The sequence below is a fragment of the Drosophila gunungcola genome, unplaced genomic scaffold (genome assembly GCF_025200985.1).
Source record: "Drosophila gunungcola strain Sukarami unplaced genomic scaffold, Dgunungcola_SK_2 000078F, whole genome shotgun sequence".
Lineage (NCBI taxonomy): Eukaryota > Metazoa > Arthropoda > Insecta > Diptera > Drosophilidae > Drosophila > Drosophila gunungcola.
This window is the reverse complement of record NW_026453241.1, coordinates 83,150-98,265: the sequence shown is the minus strand read 5'-3', so window position 1 is coordinate 98,265 and position 15,116 is coordinate 83,150. Positions and strand designations below refer to the sequence as shown.

The following is a 15,116-nucleotide window of genomic DNA, read 5'->3' as shown; positions in this document are numbered from 1 at the left end:
AAAACATTAACGTTTAATTTAATATTAGGTTCCTTTTACTATTTCTGTTGGTCTTTAACTTCATCAAACATGTTAATGATGTAAATATATATTTTGTGTTAGTAATGTTGCTAATTGGAAATTCCGTCTAAACATTTAGAGGTTTTCTTTCAGGCGGGGCATTGGGCATTGCTAATGGACTGGAACTGGTGGGCAGGTGGAGATGCAGATGCAGATGCAGCTGGAGTTAGAGTTAGAGTTGGAGCTCATAGCTTCTGCTGGGCCAGCTCGTCGATGGTTCGGGCATTGGTGAGGGTTACCCAGAGCGGCGCCTGGATGCTGGCCAGCGAGCAGCACTCGGCGGCGTCCAGGGAGTGCGACTTTCGCATGGCCGGGGACTCTGCAGTGTTGTTTGCTCCCGATTCTGCTGCTCCTCGCCGGCGATCGCGCTTGGATTCCCGTTTGCCAAATGCGGCAGCTGCCTCGCCGCTTCCACCACCGGCGCAACTGGCAGCCCGGAGCTCCTGAAGGCGACTCCTCCGCTTGGCCAAGGCAGCCGGATCGTCCCGCACACTGGCCGCCTTGCGCAGCTGCGGCGGAGGCACCAGCTGCGAGGATTTGGCCAGCGAAGCAACCTTCGCCCCAGACTCTTGGCACTCGGACTCGGGCTGGGTCGCAGCCCGCTCCGGCTGCTGCTTGGCTAACTGTTAGCTCGAGGAGAAGGACATCTTGTAGGAGGTGGTGTCCATCGGCGACTCTGGGTTGAACATCTCCGTCTGGGTCTGCTCCACGTCACTGCAGCGCTCCTCCAGCACAGTGTCCAGCTCCAGGGAGGTGAAGCCCTGGCTTAGGCTTCGTTCAGGACGTAGACTGATAGCTCGCGACGATCGGTAATCTGTGGAAAACAGAATTCATTTTAGTCAGCATCATTGGGCGGAGAGCTAAATGCACGAATGCGAGGGACTTTCAGGATATGGATGATATTGTTGACACTTTAAAAATGTAAATAATACGCGAATGTCAGGCACTTGGGTATTGTAACCTGAAAAGTGATTTGAGTGAAAAGTGAATGACACTCTATTTATTGCCAAAAAGAACGAAATGTTTCTTCATGGTATAATTTATCATAGCACAAACAAAAAAGTCATAAAATTTTGTTGCAATTCCAGTAGAAGTTCTATATCATTGAATACATTTCTATATATACTCTTGCAGTGAGTTTTCGTTCAAAATTTTGCAACTCAGTGAGTAAAGAAAATGTAGTAAAAACTAACTAGTGCTCCATGCTAATAAAATATAAGGAAAACTAGCGTATAAAATCCCAGCAAGTATGCTAACTAATTTCGGAAAAACAGAAACTCATTTAAACTAACTTTTTGCGTTGAGTACGTAAGTAAACTTTCCTTTCAACGCTCAACCTATTTTATTTTCAGCTCTGACTAATTTATTTATTTCCCAAAGAAGTGCAAATGTGATTTGCCTGGCGAAAATATTATGTGCGAAAAAAGTTACGAAATTGGAGGGGACAAGAACAATGGCTTCTGCGGTGATGCGTTATCGTGTTGCGAAAATGTATGCCAAAAAACGTATGTCCCCGTGTGGGGTTGCAAAAAATATGAGTTGTTTTGGGGCGAAAAAAGCGACACAACCGAAAACAAGTGTAGTTTGCAGTTGCCTGTTTTTGTTTTTGACCTGCGGTTGTGGCGACCTCGTCACTCTGCCTTGATCATCAGTCGTTCTAGAGCTGCACCGAAAATAAATGCTCTACAAATGGTGAATGCTTTTGCAAAAATGTATCTTATCTTACCTGACGTTGAAACAGGTTACAAATATTATTCAATATACTTGATAACGACTATTTAAAACATTTCAGAAAACACATTTGCAATTTTATTGCAATAGCTGTTATAGGAACCATATTGATAGGCTGGTTATAAACGATGAAGCCGTTAAAGTATTTTACATTTAACGTTTTGTCAGAAAAACCCTGTATTCTATCTTTATTAAAGTATACAAAGTGACTATTGTCACTTTTATAGAATTTTATTACGTTCCAAACTGAATAATGGAAATTAGATTATTTGATTGTCATTATCAAAATTGTTGTGGTGTTTGCAGAAAAGCCGTCAAATAAGAACACTTTTCACAATAGACACTTGTATAAATTGCTGAATAAATTTAAAAAAGGTGACAGCATACATATTAGGGTGGGTCAATTTATATAGACTCAAAAATAAGTGATTAATGGTAGGGGCGAAACGTAATCTGTGAACAATTCTAAGCAATATTGTCTAAGGAACTATACATATGTCAACTACTTTGTAATTTTTCTTAGTTCCTTTGGCAATATTGATAACAATACGATTTTTGGTCTTTTAAATCGACCCACCCTAGTCTATACATATACATGTGTACATATTTCAAAAAATTTGCATGAAAAGGGTGATTTTGCTTATGTTTGTTTCATAGTGCTTCTTTAAGAGACCTGAAGTGTCAGTTTCATTCGTCGCCTCCCAGTTATAAAAATGTTCTGCGTGTTCGTGCGTGCATATAGCAGTGGAATTCTCGCAGGAAAGCGTGGCTTAGTGTGCGTGGCAGCTCCGCGGGGTGGGGGCGGGCGTCCAAACGGCAAGGGTCCTGGCGTGTTGCTATTCTTAAATAGCGGGCTACATACTAGCTCCCATTTTTGCTTTTCTTTACCTGCCCCCGATTTCGTGATTTTGTGATATGCAAAAAGGACTGCTAGCGCCCAGAGGTATGCTATGCAAATTCAAAATGCAGGCAGCCCTTTCTCCTTGACACTTGTAAAGCAGCTCATATACCCGTATACAACTGGCAGTGGAGGGTTGCCAACTTTCTACCTGTCGCCCAGTGTTTAACTTTCTCCCAGCCAAGGTGCACTGCTTTCACTCAGCTCACGTTCCCCGAAGTTTACATTTCAATTTCTACATATGTTTCTTTTTTAGTGGAATGAAGGAGGACAGAATTTTCATGGTATGGGGCAGCTTTTACTATTCTAACAATTGCATAAACCCAAAACAAGCATTTATATCGAGTATGTATGGATTAGCTTGATCAGCATAATAAGCCCTTGAATCGTTATAGCCATGTCCGTCTATACTTTTTTATGCTAACTAGTATTTCCATTTTTATTTTTTTGAAATGTTTTTCAATATATACATACGTAGATATTCCAAAATATATAACATTTTTAAAAGTTAATCGGTGACAATGTAAAAAAATAAAGAAAATAATTTCATTCTGTTTTCAACTCGTTAAATATAAAATTATTATTATCAATCCAACTTATGTAAGCCCCATTCGCATAAAATGAGTTCAACTGGTGTTTGAACTGAGTGCAAATTCACTTAAGTACTTAATTTGATGTGTTTCGTTATTGAAAATGTTTATCGAAACTGGATGGAAGTACAAACTCACTCAGATTGAGTGCAATGCACTTGATTAATTCTCTCTGTGTATATGACGAGGTCTTTTTGGGCATGCGGGCACTCAAAAAACATTGATTATGATATTGGTAATGCGTCGGGCTCTTTGTTACCCTTTTGCGAATGCGAACTTCGTTTAATGCAGGCAGGCAGAACAATGGCCGACAGGTGTATATTAATGACCATGGCAAGGCATAGATTGAGAGGAAAAGTGGAGGAGCTAAGTGGTGACCTAAGGGTGCAATGCAAACTTGGTGCTGAGTGCGAGATAGTGAGTTGGGGGAGAGGTGAAAGTAGTGATGAGTTCGGGAAGTGCGGACATGTCAATCGATCTGCCTGTGGCTGCAAACCAGAGAGATTGTAAGCGAGAAACAGAAACAAAGAACAAAGAAACGTTCGTACACAATTACACGACATTCAAACTCACTAAGCCTATGTATTGGACTAAATCTGACCAGGCTGACGGCATGGTCCTGCATGTCGTAGTTGCGCCTCCTGTCCCTTTCCCGGGCCAACTTGGCCCGCCGACGCAGGCAGCAGATCACAATCAGCGCCAGGATCGGGAAGCCGAAGATGCAGGACACGATCGGGATTACGATCGATTCGGGTGAAACTGCAATGACAAATGGGGAAACAGGTGGTATAATATAATACATTATTTATGTACAAGTACAAAAAATGCGTATGTCTTAGGGCTATAAGATTAATAATACATGTATTTCTACTCTCTATCGCCATCAAATGCAGACCGTCGTATAATGACTTCGAGTTGGAGAAGTATAAATTATGTAATTTCGGTTGTAGCATATCGTAGAAAGTTGTGACCATTAATAATGTAATCAATAGTGTATAAGACAAGAAAGGTTTAAATTTGATGTAACTATATAGCAGCTGTAAGATAATGCCTTCTGATTTTAGCCCTTCCGACCTAAACACTGCGAGCTTGGTATTGCAATATTAAATTTATATCTTTAAGCCCATTGTTTTCGTTGAAAAGTAACAAACAAACCCTGTGGGACAAAACTTCTCAAGCAATATCGAAAACGATACTTATCCGGACACTAAACGGACAGAAAATCCCAAGCTGGATCCTAAAACGATACAAAAACGTATCATTTATCGTGCAGTTTGCGGCCACAAATGTTTCGTTTACGTTAGCTCGTTGGAGATTAATTTACTGAGAGTTTAATAATGGTTTTGCGAGACTGCTTTTTTTTCCGATTTTTTATCCAGTTTCCTCTTCTTGTTTTTATAAAAACTGTTATGGATTTCAGTTTTGGCAGTCGTGCTTGAAAAACGTTATAAGAACAAAGAAGACTTTTGGCAAAGTAATATGCAGACATGGCTAGATCGAGTCTTCTAGTAATGCGGATCGATAATTAACATTCTTTACAGGGTCGGAAATGTCTCCTTCACTGTTTTGCAAACTTTTGGGCAGAAATATTAATTCTTCAGGGCTGTAAAAGTGGTTTATGGATTATCATTTTTTTTTTTGACCAAACTATAAAACTTTCCGCATATTTACACCATGTAGAACACGACCTTTGCAATTTGAGCTAGCCCCTTGTTTTTATCAGCGTACCTGACTCTATCTCACCTTGCCCATCTTTTGCAAATATTTCTACCCAAATTTTATTGAACATTTCCTTGCCTTTTTCAGGTGCCTTTAACGTAGTCCCCTTAATCTTGCTCAACATCACGCAACCGTACTCATTCTGGACCCCAGCGTAACCCAATGGCCTTTGGCTCGCCCCCTCTCTGATTTCGCCTGCTGTGACCTTGCCCAACCTTATTTCGCCCCATTATGCCCCCCGGGCCCCACAAATGGCCTTGCCAAATGATGCACGAATTTTAATCGCTCTCGGTTGTCAACGCCCAAAAATCCCGGGGCTGGGAACATATTTGCCTAAGTGATGTGGTCAGCCGCAGAATTGCCATCAACCCAGGCAAGTTTATTTATTTATATGTTTATTTTATCACAATAACCAAGTGCGGCATGTTGGCTGGTTTAATGGGCAACGCAAACTCATAATTCCGGAGCACATTTCCGGTTCATTTGCATGACCTCAAATTCGGCCGAGAGTAGGCAACATCTACAGTATCTGCACAGACTGAGGACTGGGGCCTCGAAATAATATAGAAGAGGAGGTCTTCCGAAGGATAAGAGCTGCGAGGGGGTTGTTTGCCGTTCGGCTTTTCCAGCACATTCCTTTTGCGCCATTTGCATTTTCCACCGTTAACGATTCGCTTGGCTGTTTAATTTAGGCTTTCAGTCATAAAATGAGTCTTCATCTCCTACCGCTGCTTAACACACATATAACTTTTTTATTGCACTTGGAATAATTAAAAACAAAAACAAATTCAATAAAGTTTAACAAACCAAGATAATGCACACATTTAATGCTTAAAAATCAAAAGACATTAAAAGTAATAATAACATCACTTGGATAACTTAATGTGTATAGAAGGTAAAGCACAGAGGTTATGAAACTTGAAGTTGTACCAGATTAAAAAAGTTTGACGAAATATATCCTCATTTTTAGCAGCTAATTTTGGTAAAGACCATAATGTGTCTAATTTGGTAGAGATAATAAATATATTTTTTAAAAAAGAATTTAACTGGAAACACAAGACTCCAAGGTAAGGCTGCTTTCCATTTGTCATTTTGCATATCTCTCCGAGCGACCCACGAGCTGTTTTAAAGTCATCCTCTAGCACGATGCCCCTATTTACCACCCGAAACCACTCTTATGTCAAGTCCACCCACTTTCACCACCCTTCCCTCGAAAACGGAAGCCCTAATCTAAGCCACAAAATCCATGGCCCAAATTGTGTTTGTGGAAAAAGTAGCATAAAATCAACAGACCAAAAGAAAGCGTCGAAAGCAAAATGCTCTAAAAGGTTTCGGAAACGTGTTACTTTTGTGATGGTTGCCGAAAACTATAGTTTCAAGTTAAGAAACTATTGTATTAAATTCTATTTTCTCTACCAATAAAACCAAAAGTTGTTATATAAACAAGTTTGTAAATTGAGAAAAAGTATGGCTTTGGATGGGATAAGTTAAGAAACCTATTTTTAAGGGCTTACACCAAATTGGAAATTTGGTGACATTTTTTTTTCTTATATTTTAAATTAAGTTTTTGATTATTGCGCACTTAAAAGTTCAACTCAATCCAGCTAGGCTTAACTTTTTTCGCATAAATACAACTTTTAAAATTGGGCATGTTTTCAAAAATTATAGTTTTTCCGCGTAAATGTATAAAACAATGAAGTTGTTTTCGAACACAGTTTGAGCTTTACTAGTAAGAAGAGCTTTGGAAAATTGCAGGAAGCTCAAAAAGTTTTATTCCAATTGTAATTTACTTGTTCAGCAAAGCATTGCTTTGTATAAAAAAAATGAGCGGTTTATTTCAATTTATCGAGGGGTTCTATTTTGTAAATCAATAAATTGCTTATCAATGGACTTTATCCAGGCCCAGCGGTGTTTGTCTCCCGAAAGCTGGTTAAAAAAAGGTATTTTATTCCTATCACTGTCGGCTCCTTTAAGCTTTTAAAACCTCTTCGCGCAGCACATCGAGCACTTGATGTTGGCCCCACATTATTCGATTAAATCCGAGTTCGAACCTGGGCGCACTCTCATAATGTTTACTCCGGTGTTATCAGAGCCGCAGCTGGGCCCACTTTAACCTGCCCCTCCAGCAGCTCCATCTGCTCCTGGCGGAGAAGGGCCTTGATCCGGGACCCTCCGGCTGCGACATTGAATCCAATTAACGCCTTCAAAGTGACAGTTCAAATTTACACAAATTGATGGCGCGGAGTGGGAGTGCTTAGTTCACTTTAGTTTGCTGCCGAGCAGGAAACTTGCGGAGGAGGGGAATCAGTAGCTGAAGGTGTCCGCCATTCAAGCTGAATCATCAGGCATCGTTTGATGGCTGAAATATTCAATAAGTACAATAAAAATAATGCCTCTGCCCAACGCAGACAGACGCGCCCATCGCCGATGCCTTTGAATCGAAATTAAATGTTTGCATATTTGACGTCGGCGAAGGAATGCGCTACAAAGGCTTCATCGGCAGCACAAACAAAGCCAGCCCATCGAGTGTTGAAGCAGAAGGCCATATATATTGCCTATATATGCATATATTTTATATATACCTGTCTGCACATACAGACACTGGGGTACACATCTTCCCATTCGCATATGCTCGTAAGGAGCAGCATAAAGTGATTTATGTAGCTCGAACATATTCCCATCAAAGTCACTCGAGCCTGATTGCGGCCGAACTCGAGGCAAGCCAAGTTGAAAGTGGGATGGGCCAACTTCAAAGTCCGCAGGCATTCACAGAGAATAGTTTGCATTTGATATAGCCCCAAACTTTTACATTGGCTCGTAGCTGCTGCTTCATAATCGGGCAAAGTTGCCCTGTGGCCCTTTTGTTAACAAAACTCCGACTTGGAAAGCTAAGTAACCAGTAAAATGTGGTGTTTACAATACGGTTTTACGTGTCCTCGAAGCTTACACCATATTAAATTGACCGTATTTAATTAAAAAACAACAAACGCATCTCAACTTAAAACCTTCATAAAGTTTGTGAATCGTCTGAGATAACATTAACTTGATTAACTCATCAGAAAAGTTAATTTTATATTATTAATACGAAATTTTATGCCATCAAAAAGGACACTGAAAAAATGAAATTGATCGAAATCACGAATTAAAATTCAAGCAACTTAAGCGAATCAACAAGAACGGAAAAACAAAAATTTGAAATCCTATAAAATTACTTTTCATATATATTTTTCTCAGCATTGCATTCTTTTGACGGCACCCATAAAAAAATTGATATAGAAACCAAAGTGTTGTTAGTTGAATTTTAAACTATTAGGATGAAAAAATGCTCAATTAGATGATGTATTAAATTAATACCATGAAATTATCAAAATAAAACTTATGTGGTTTAAAAATAAAGCCGTAGACATCAGTATTAGACTCTTCTAGATAGAAATGAAGCAAAAAGTATGGGTTTTTTGTTATTTAGTATTGAATTAATACTTATACTTTTATACTGTCTGTAGTTTATTTTAAAGACACACTTATTAAAACTAAACTTTGGGTTTTTTTTTTTTTTTGAGGTGGAATTATAATACTCTCTGCAGAGGTATACAGATCCGCAAAGTTTACTTTGAAGTAGTATAACATATCATAAGTTAAAGTTACTTTTATACTCTTGCAAGTGATTTCTTATTTTCAGTCGAAAGTTTGTGTCGCAGTAAAGAAGACTTTTCCGACCCAATAAATTTTATATATATTCTTGATCAGCATCACTATGAGAGTCGATCCGTCCGCGACTTTATTATTTATCTTCCATAGAAAGAATCGTAAAACCAATAAAATAATAGGATCTTGGTACTGATATAGGACAGATTAAGGGTAAAATTGACCTAACTTCGCTGTTTTTCGACATAAACGCATGTAGTTCGAGATATGGATATATTTTTTCGAGCTATACATATATATTTTCAAAGCTGCATTTTTAAACGCGTTACTTGTAGACTTAAAGGCCATATTGCATTCGCTGAAAAGTATGTAAGAGGGAACCGTTTCCGACCAAACAGGAAATGAAAACAGTCATCTTTGGAGTAAATTTTCGATTTAATGTTGAAAACTCGTGCCATTAAAGTAGGGCACCGTTTTAAGTGAAAAACGAGAAGCCCGCTACAGTGGAGAACAGGCATTGGAGTGTTTCGCTAAGTGGAATGCATTGTTAACTTATCAATGGAGCTGAAGGACATCGCATTCCTGTTACACCATTTTATCGGATGAATTTACGCACTTTTGTTGGGGCGACGTTGTAATGGCAAAGTTCTTTTTTTTGGCCCTCTGTGATGCTTTTTGTTCTCATTTTATTTTTTGTCAGCATGGACAAAAAGTTGTATCTTGTGTCGAACTGACACGGTGGCGGCAGCTCTAGAGCCACGCCCACAGGCCATGTCTACGCCCCTCGACGTCGATGCTGGAGTTACTGCCGATTGTGGTGGGGGGTTGGCGAAATTATATGGATGTGAACCTACGGGAGGGATGAGCCTGATAGGACGAGCAGGAAAGTCGAAAATGTTGTCGACAATTTTTGTCGGCCCATCTACATTAACAATACACAGAAAGAAAAAAACATTGTTAAAGTAAAATGTTTGCAAAGCTGTAGCTTTACTGGTTTGAAATCCGTGTTGATTTAAAAAATAAAGTCAAGAGCTATAGATATATATAATATAAATAAATAGATTAATTTTGTTTGCCTTTTGTATCTTTTCTGAGCAGCCTTTAAGGGTCTTCTCTTCTCGAGGCGAGAAATTAAGTGGTTATTTAGGGAATTAGTTAAAAATGTTCTACTGCATAGATTTGAAATTTTTTAATTTGTAAATTTGCTTTTAAAATTATATAAAATTGTTTTCAGAACCCTGGAATGTGATTTTTAAAACACATATAAGAACTAGAGTCACGTTTTGGCGAGCGGGTTGATCAGAAATCAAAACAATTTTATTTTTAAGACTCGTTGTTACGTCGACTATGTTTTCCCAAGCGAGATTTGTGTATGTATTACAACAAAAAGTAAAAATGTTATTTTATACGAAATTTTGTAACCTATTATGTGCTTTAAAAACCGAAAAACAAAAATTACTAAAATCGTACGCGGCCAAACAAAGCGGTATGCTTTTTGAACAGTTTGAAAAATAAATTATTAAAATCGTACTAGTTCTCCTTTAAAAAGTCCTACTCGGCAGCTACAAAAAGACACTAGTTTCAGGAAAACGCGTTTAAATGTAAATTACGGTGTACAACTTGATTGAAAAGGTACCTTACGGTTAGCAGAAACATGCGAAAATATATAATTTCGACAAAATCCTTTTTGCAGCGCATTCCCAGACACATATAGATTAAAATAATGAATTTAAAAACAAATCGATTTGTTGAAACTGCGAGAGTAGAAGACCCCCTTAAGACTCTAATTTGTGCGCGGCTCGCGGCCCTGCGACATTGGCGCCAACTGTCAAGGCCCACCACCCATACCCATTTTACCACCCACTCAGTTGAGCTGGCGACACTTGCCCCGAACAATCAACAGCTATATTCGAGTGCGACTCATTGCAATTACTGCGACTTAGTCTTGTCTAATTGCTGAATGGGGCGCGGAAAGGGGCCTCGATCTCGTCCTTGGTCGAGTAACTCTTGGGGCAACATTCGGATTGGCCTAAGCCGGGCAAAGTTTGCCGTGCCACCGAAACTATAAAAAATAAGTTGACGCGGCAGCCGGAGGACGAATCGGAGCGGAGTCAATGCTGATAATGAGGACTCGGTTGTCAGCTCATGCAAATTAACGCCGGCAACGAGGCAACTAATTGGATTGGAGGTGGAAGTGGAAGTGGAGGAGGAGGTATAGGCAGAAATTGGGCAGCAGATGGGCTCGTACTCCGGTTTTACGCATGGATCCAAGACTGGCACGCGACCTCGGTTGTGTTTGACTGCACTGATTTGATTACTTTAGTTGGGAGGAAAAATGCGAGGACTGGGCGCTTAAGCTTTATCCGGATAATGTCTCTAATTAACTCAAGGCTGTTAGGAGTCTTTTAACTTCGGGGATGCGACAAATAACTGATTATTGCCCAAAACGTTGATAAATTCAACCTAGGCTTTTAACAGTTTAAAATGACAGCCAAAATTCAATTAAAAACAGGAAAGGAAGCAAAACAATTGAAGCTTGCCAAAGTTTTTACACCCTTTCAGCTATTGCAAAAATTAAATATTCCATAAAACGATATATTTCGAATTCTTTTGGGAACATTTTTGAAAAACAAGAAGGCTTTGTCCAGTTTTCGCTGAATTTTTCGATAACTTCTATGGCAGCTTTCGTAAAACCATCACAATATCTCAAAGCATATTCGTGTAAATTGAAAAACAGCGAAGTCTAATTTTTGAATCCCCTTGCTAGGGGTATTTTAAATTCAATCAGCCATTTGCAACTCGGTAAAGGAGAAATTTCCGAATTTCTTGAACAGCATCATTAGGAGAGTCAATCTAGACGATCACGATTTCAAAAATACATTTTATATTATATAAAAATCAACGAACGATTGAGAAATTGGTTGGAAAAACGTCACAACTTAATTGTTTTAAAACAGTTGAGCTTTTGATTAAAACGTGTCCCCATTTTACAGAAAAATATCAAAAGCCTTGGGAACCAATGAACAATTAAATCGAAAGATACTCTCTGTTTTTTTGAAATCAAACCAATATTTCCGAATTTATTAAGAAATTTAGATTTAAAGATTTATATGCGGCGTTCTGGCAATTTCTACAATTTTCTAATTAGTGTTAATTTTGATGGCGTATGAAAGGTTATCTTGTAATCGAGGCACTCGACTGTAGCGTACCGCCTTGTTTAATTTAGGCTCAGCCGTTTTCGGCCCCAATTTAGTATTTAAATTAGGTAAATGGAGGCACTCACCCGTTGGGTAGACCACGATGGTCGTTGGGCGATTCTTGCTGCCGGTGGCGGCGATGAAGGTGGCCACCGTCTGGGCCTGGAAGGTGGCCATGCTGCTGGTGGGGATGGGCAGTGTGCCTATGGCCGCCGTCGTCGAGGACTCAATGAAACCGCTGAGATTTGCTGTAGGCAGGTATACATCCGCGCCCCCATTCCCCGCCAGCGGACTGCCGGTGTCGTTTTCCGGGAGGAGCCCGGTCGTCTGTTCGCCGAGCATTGCGGGCAGCACATCCGCTGTCGCTGCCACCGCCGGCCCACGGGTCGGATGATCGATGCGTTGGCCGTGGGCCACGTCCGCCGCGTCGAGGGCTTGCAGCAGAAGGGCGGAAACGGACAGGTTGGGCAGGCTGGGCACGTGCTGGGCGGGATTGGCCCGGGCCACCTTGGCCAGGGTGCGGCTGAGCAGACCCCTGAGATTCCCTGTAGATTGGCTGCCTTCTCCTTCTCCGTTTCCGACGCTTTCCCTGGCAACTCTTGCGGTCATATTGTTTAATAATTTCGCAGCATAATCGTATATTTCAATGAGCATCGAGTGGTTCTCTATTTCAATCCCCAACCGGCGGCTGTGTGCAAGATATGGTTTTTGGTAAATGTTTGTCCCTAACCGCGGACTCCGGACACAGAGCTACGGACTGAGGACCCTGGACACTGAGCATATACACGCTGAGTGTTAATTGCCTTAATGAATCACTTTTGGAAGAGGGGGTTGGTGAGTGGGGAGCTTTTGGGCCGTCAGCGACGATTGATTGCGATCGTAACCCTTGTGATGGCTTTGCGCCTGGCTACGTGCACTGGATATAAGCCAGGAATTACCCAGTGGCTGGCCAAAACAAAAAGAACATCAATTTTGAATAACTTTTGATTGATTTTGGGCTCTGCCGGACCTCAGGTCCACAATTTTCATTAAAAAGTAAATTATCGACTCTCTAAAGTAAACGGAAAGTATGTTTTTAATCTGAGAAAATGTATGGAAATTTGCAATATTTTTTGGCGTAACTGACAACTAGATGGTTATAGGACTTAACATGAATTCAAGATGGGTTACTTTTGTAACAATTCCTTAACTTTGAAGTAGACTTTGTGTAGAGTTTCAAAGAACACGCTCATACCCTAATAAAACATGTACAGAGATTACTTTAAAAACGCAACTTTATTTACGAAGTGCCCCCGTCATCGTCGATTAATTTGGATTTGTTAAATCGCTGACTGCCCGAAATGATGTAAGCAACAAAATTCGGGAGCGGAAAGGGTTCCCCAGCCCTAAACCAAACTCCCAAACGACCAGCTCTTGACCTCCCAGTGCCCACACTTGTTGTGGACGCAAAAGCGCAAACATTGAATCGAGCTAACCCCCCGCCATGGAGCCATCAAGTGAGCAATCCCGCAATCCCGCAGTCCAGCAGTCCAGCAATCTAGCAATCCAGAGGAGCTCCAGCTCCAATGGCACTTGAATCCGAAACTGTGGAGTGAGCGGGGATATATACATAGATGGGGTACAGATGGGCATGGGAAAACGGATGCGAATGCGAATTGCGGATCTGGTGGTGGTGGTGGTGGTGAAGGGGGGGGTGGGGGTGGCTAAACATTGGCGACAACCGGCCATAAAAATATATTAACTATTGCATGGGGCTTCGTGGACTAGCTTCATTACGACAAATCGAATCGAATTGAATCGAAGGATGCTACCATGCTACTTCGTCTGGACACCAGAACCCATAATTAAATGGACGAGCACGATTCTTTATGTAGCTAGAATAATTTAATGTATCAAAGGGCAGTATTTTGCTTTCAAACTACCATGGGAAGAGGGGTCCAGAGTTCATTACTAATTTAAATCATCACATATATCAGCAAATAAACACATGGAAATGTCTCAATGTGCCTCTTTAAAGTGTCTGCTTAAAGCTGGTCTCTGGTTTAAATTCATAAAACAAATTTAATACTTTTGACAGAATTACATGTGTGTCATATGCTGTAGGTAAAATAAAAAAAAAAGCTATAAATATGCTTTAGAGATATAATATCATGCGAGTTGATTTCAGGCTTATGTTATTAGGTATATACATAAATGTTAAAATCCCCATTTGGATTATTTGTTATGATGACTTTTTGAACAGTGCGTTCTGGGGGGAAAGCACGGACGCAGTTGAAAAACAATCTCAGCGCGGGGTGAAATGGTACGGGCGATTATGGTATTGGTGTCGTTATAGGATGGGTTACGGGGTTTCGGTTCGGTTCGGTGGTTCGGATTCTATTCAGACTGAAGCGGGGATGCTATGCTGAAAGCGCGCGTCCTTCTGCGCTTCATGTTCATGTGCCAATGCCCATTCAAATGTGAAGCATACTTTGTCACTTTTGTTTCTGTGAATCTGGCAAAACAAGTGGAGGTGGAGGGGGGCGGGCACTGAAAAATATAGGGACTCACACACATAAACACACACACACACACAAAAAAAAAAGGAAGGGGGCGCGCGTACGCAACGAACCGTTAGAAAGGATCGCGAACTTCCTGGAATCGCCGTTACATTCACTTTTCGTCGTTCGCAGTTCGCCCTTTTTCGTCCTTTTATTCCGTTCGTCCTGTTTGCCGTTAACCGTGCTCCACTCGCGTCGGCAGTCCGCCTGCCTTTGTGACGAGAGCGCCAAAGTGAGCGGCCTTTTATAGCCCCTCGGCACGCCGGGGAACTTCCCCATAATTTCCCAAAATTTCCCCAAAGAGAAAATACACCCGGGTGGCACTGGAAAAACGGCAGAGAGGGTACACTCTCATCGCGGCACGCTGGAAATGCTAAAGGAATTCGTTATTTATTGTGCAAGGCGAAAGACAAATAAGCCAATGGTTGTTCAGGTCGCCGTCAATACAGGCAGTTTATTTAATTAATACGTATTGCCCGTTCACAAATTTGAAATGACTTCGGCTCTATTTATTTCTATGTATAAAATACACTAATTGTAATGATAATTTCATCGCCTGGAGATTTTGATAATTTAACTTAAGTCTAACATCCCACAATTAAATCTTTTCATAACTTAGGGAACACATTTAAATACCTATGGCACAAATATGTAATTTCTGATTTAATATTTAATAATTTACAATTCATACTTGTATCCAGAACCATGTCAACTGTACCATGAAACATTTATATCA

At 40.5% G+C, this 15,116-nt stretch overlaps 1 protein-coding gene across 4 annotated transcripts; it reads right to left on the bottom strand.

Annotated features, from left to right (window-relative positions):
* Positions 1–673: 673 nt before the first annotated feature.
* Positions 674–14,585, bottom strand: LOC128264792 (uncharacterized). 4 transcript variants are annotated; one of them, XM_053000462.1, is made up of 4 exons: positions 14,452–14,585; positions 11,927–12,528; positions 3,853–4,038; positions 674–874 (listed from the first exon to the last, which is right to left on the bottom strand). In XM_053000462.1, exons 2-4 carry the CDS (start codon positions 12,492–12,494, stop codon positions 687–689), a joined length of 942 nt encoding a protein of 313 aa, XP_052856422.1. In that variant the 5' UTR covers positions 12,495–12,528; positions 14,452–14,585; the 3' UTR covers positions 674–686. The 4 variants fall into 4 exon arrangements, with proteins under 4 accessions (XP_052856422.1, XP_052856424.1, XP_052856423.1 ...); XM_053000464.1 differs by having other exon boundaries at positions 14,391–14,581; XM_053000463.1 differs by having other exon boundaries at positions 682–874; positions 3,881–4,038.
* Between the last annotated feature and the right edge of the window lie 531 nt (positions 14,586–15,116).

Coding starts and splice junctions, on each gene's coding strand:
- LOC128264792 (XM_053000462.1), bottom strand. CDS start 12,494: ATGCTCATTGAAATATACGATTATGCTGCGAAATTATTAAACAATATG. Junction 4,039..11,926: donor CATCGTGGTCTACCCAACGG/GTGAGTGCCTCC, acceptor TTGTCATTGCAG/TTTCACCCGAATCGATCGTA. Junction 875..3,852: donor TAGTCCAATACATAGGCTTA/GTGAGTTTGAAT, acceptor TGTTTTCCACAG/ATTACCGATCGTCGCGAGCT.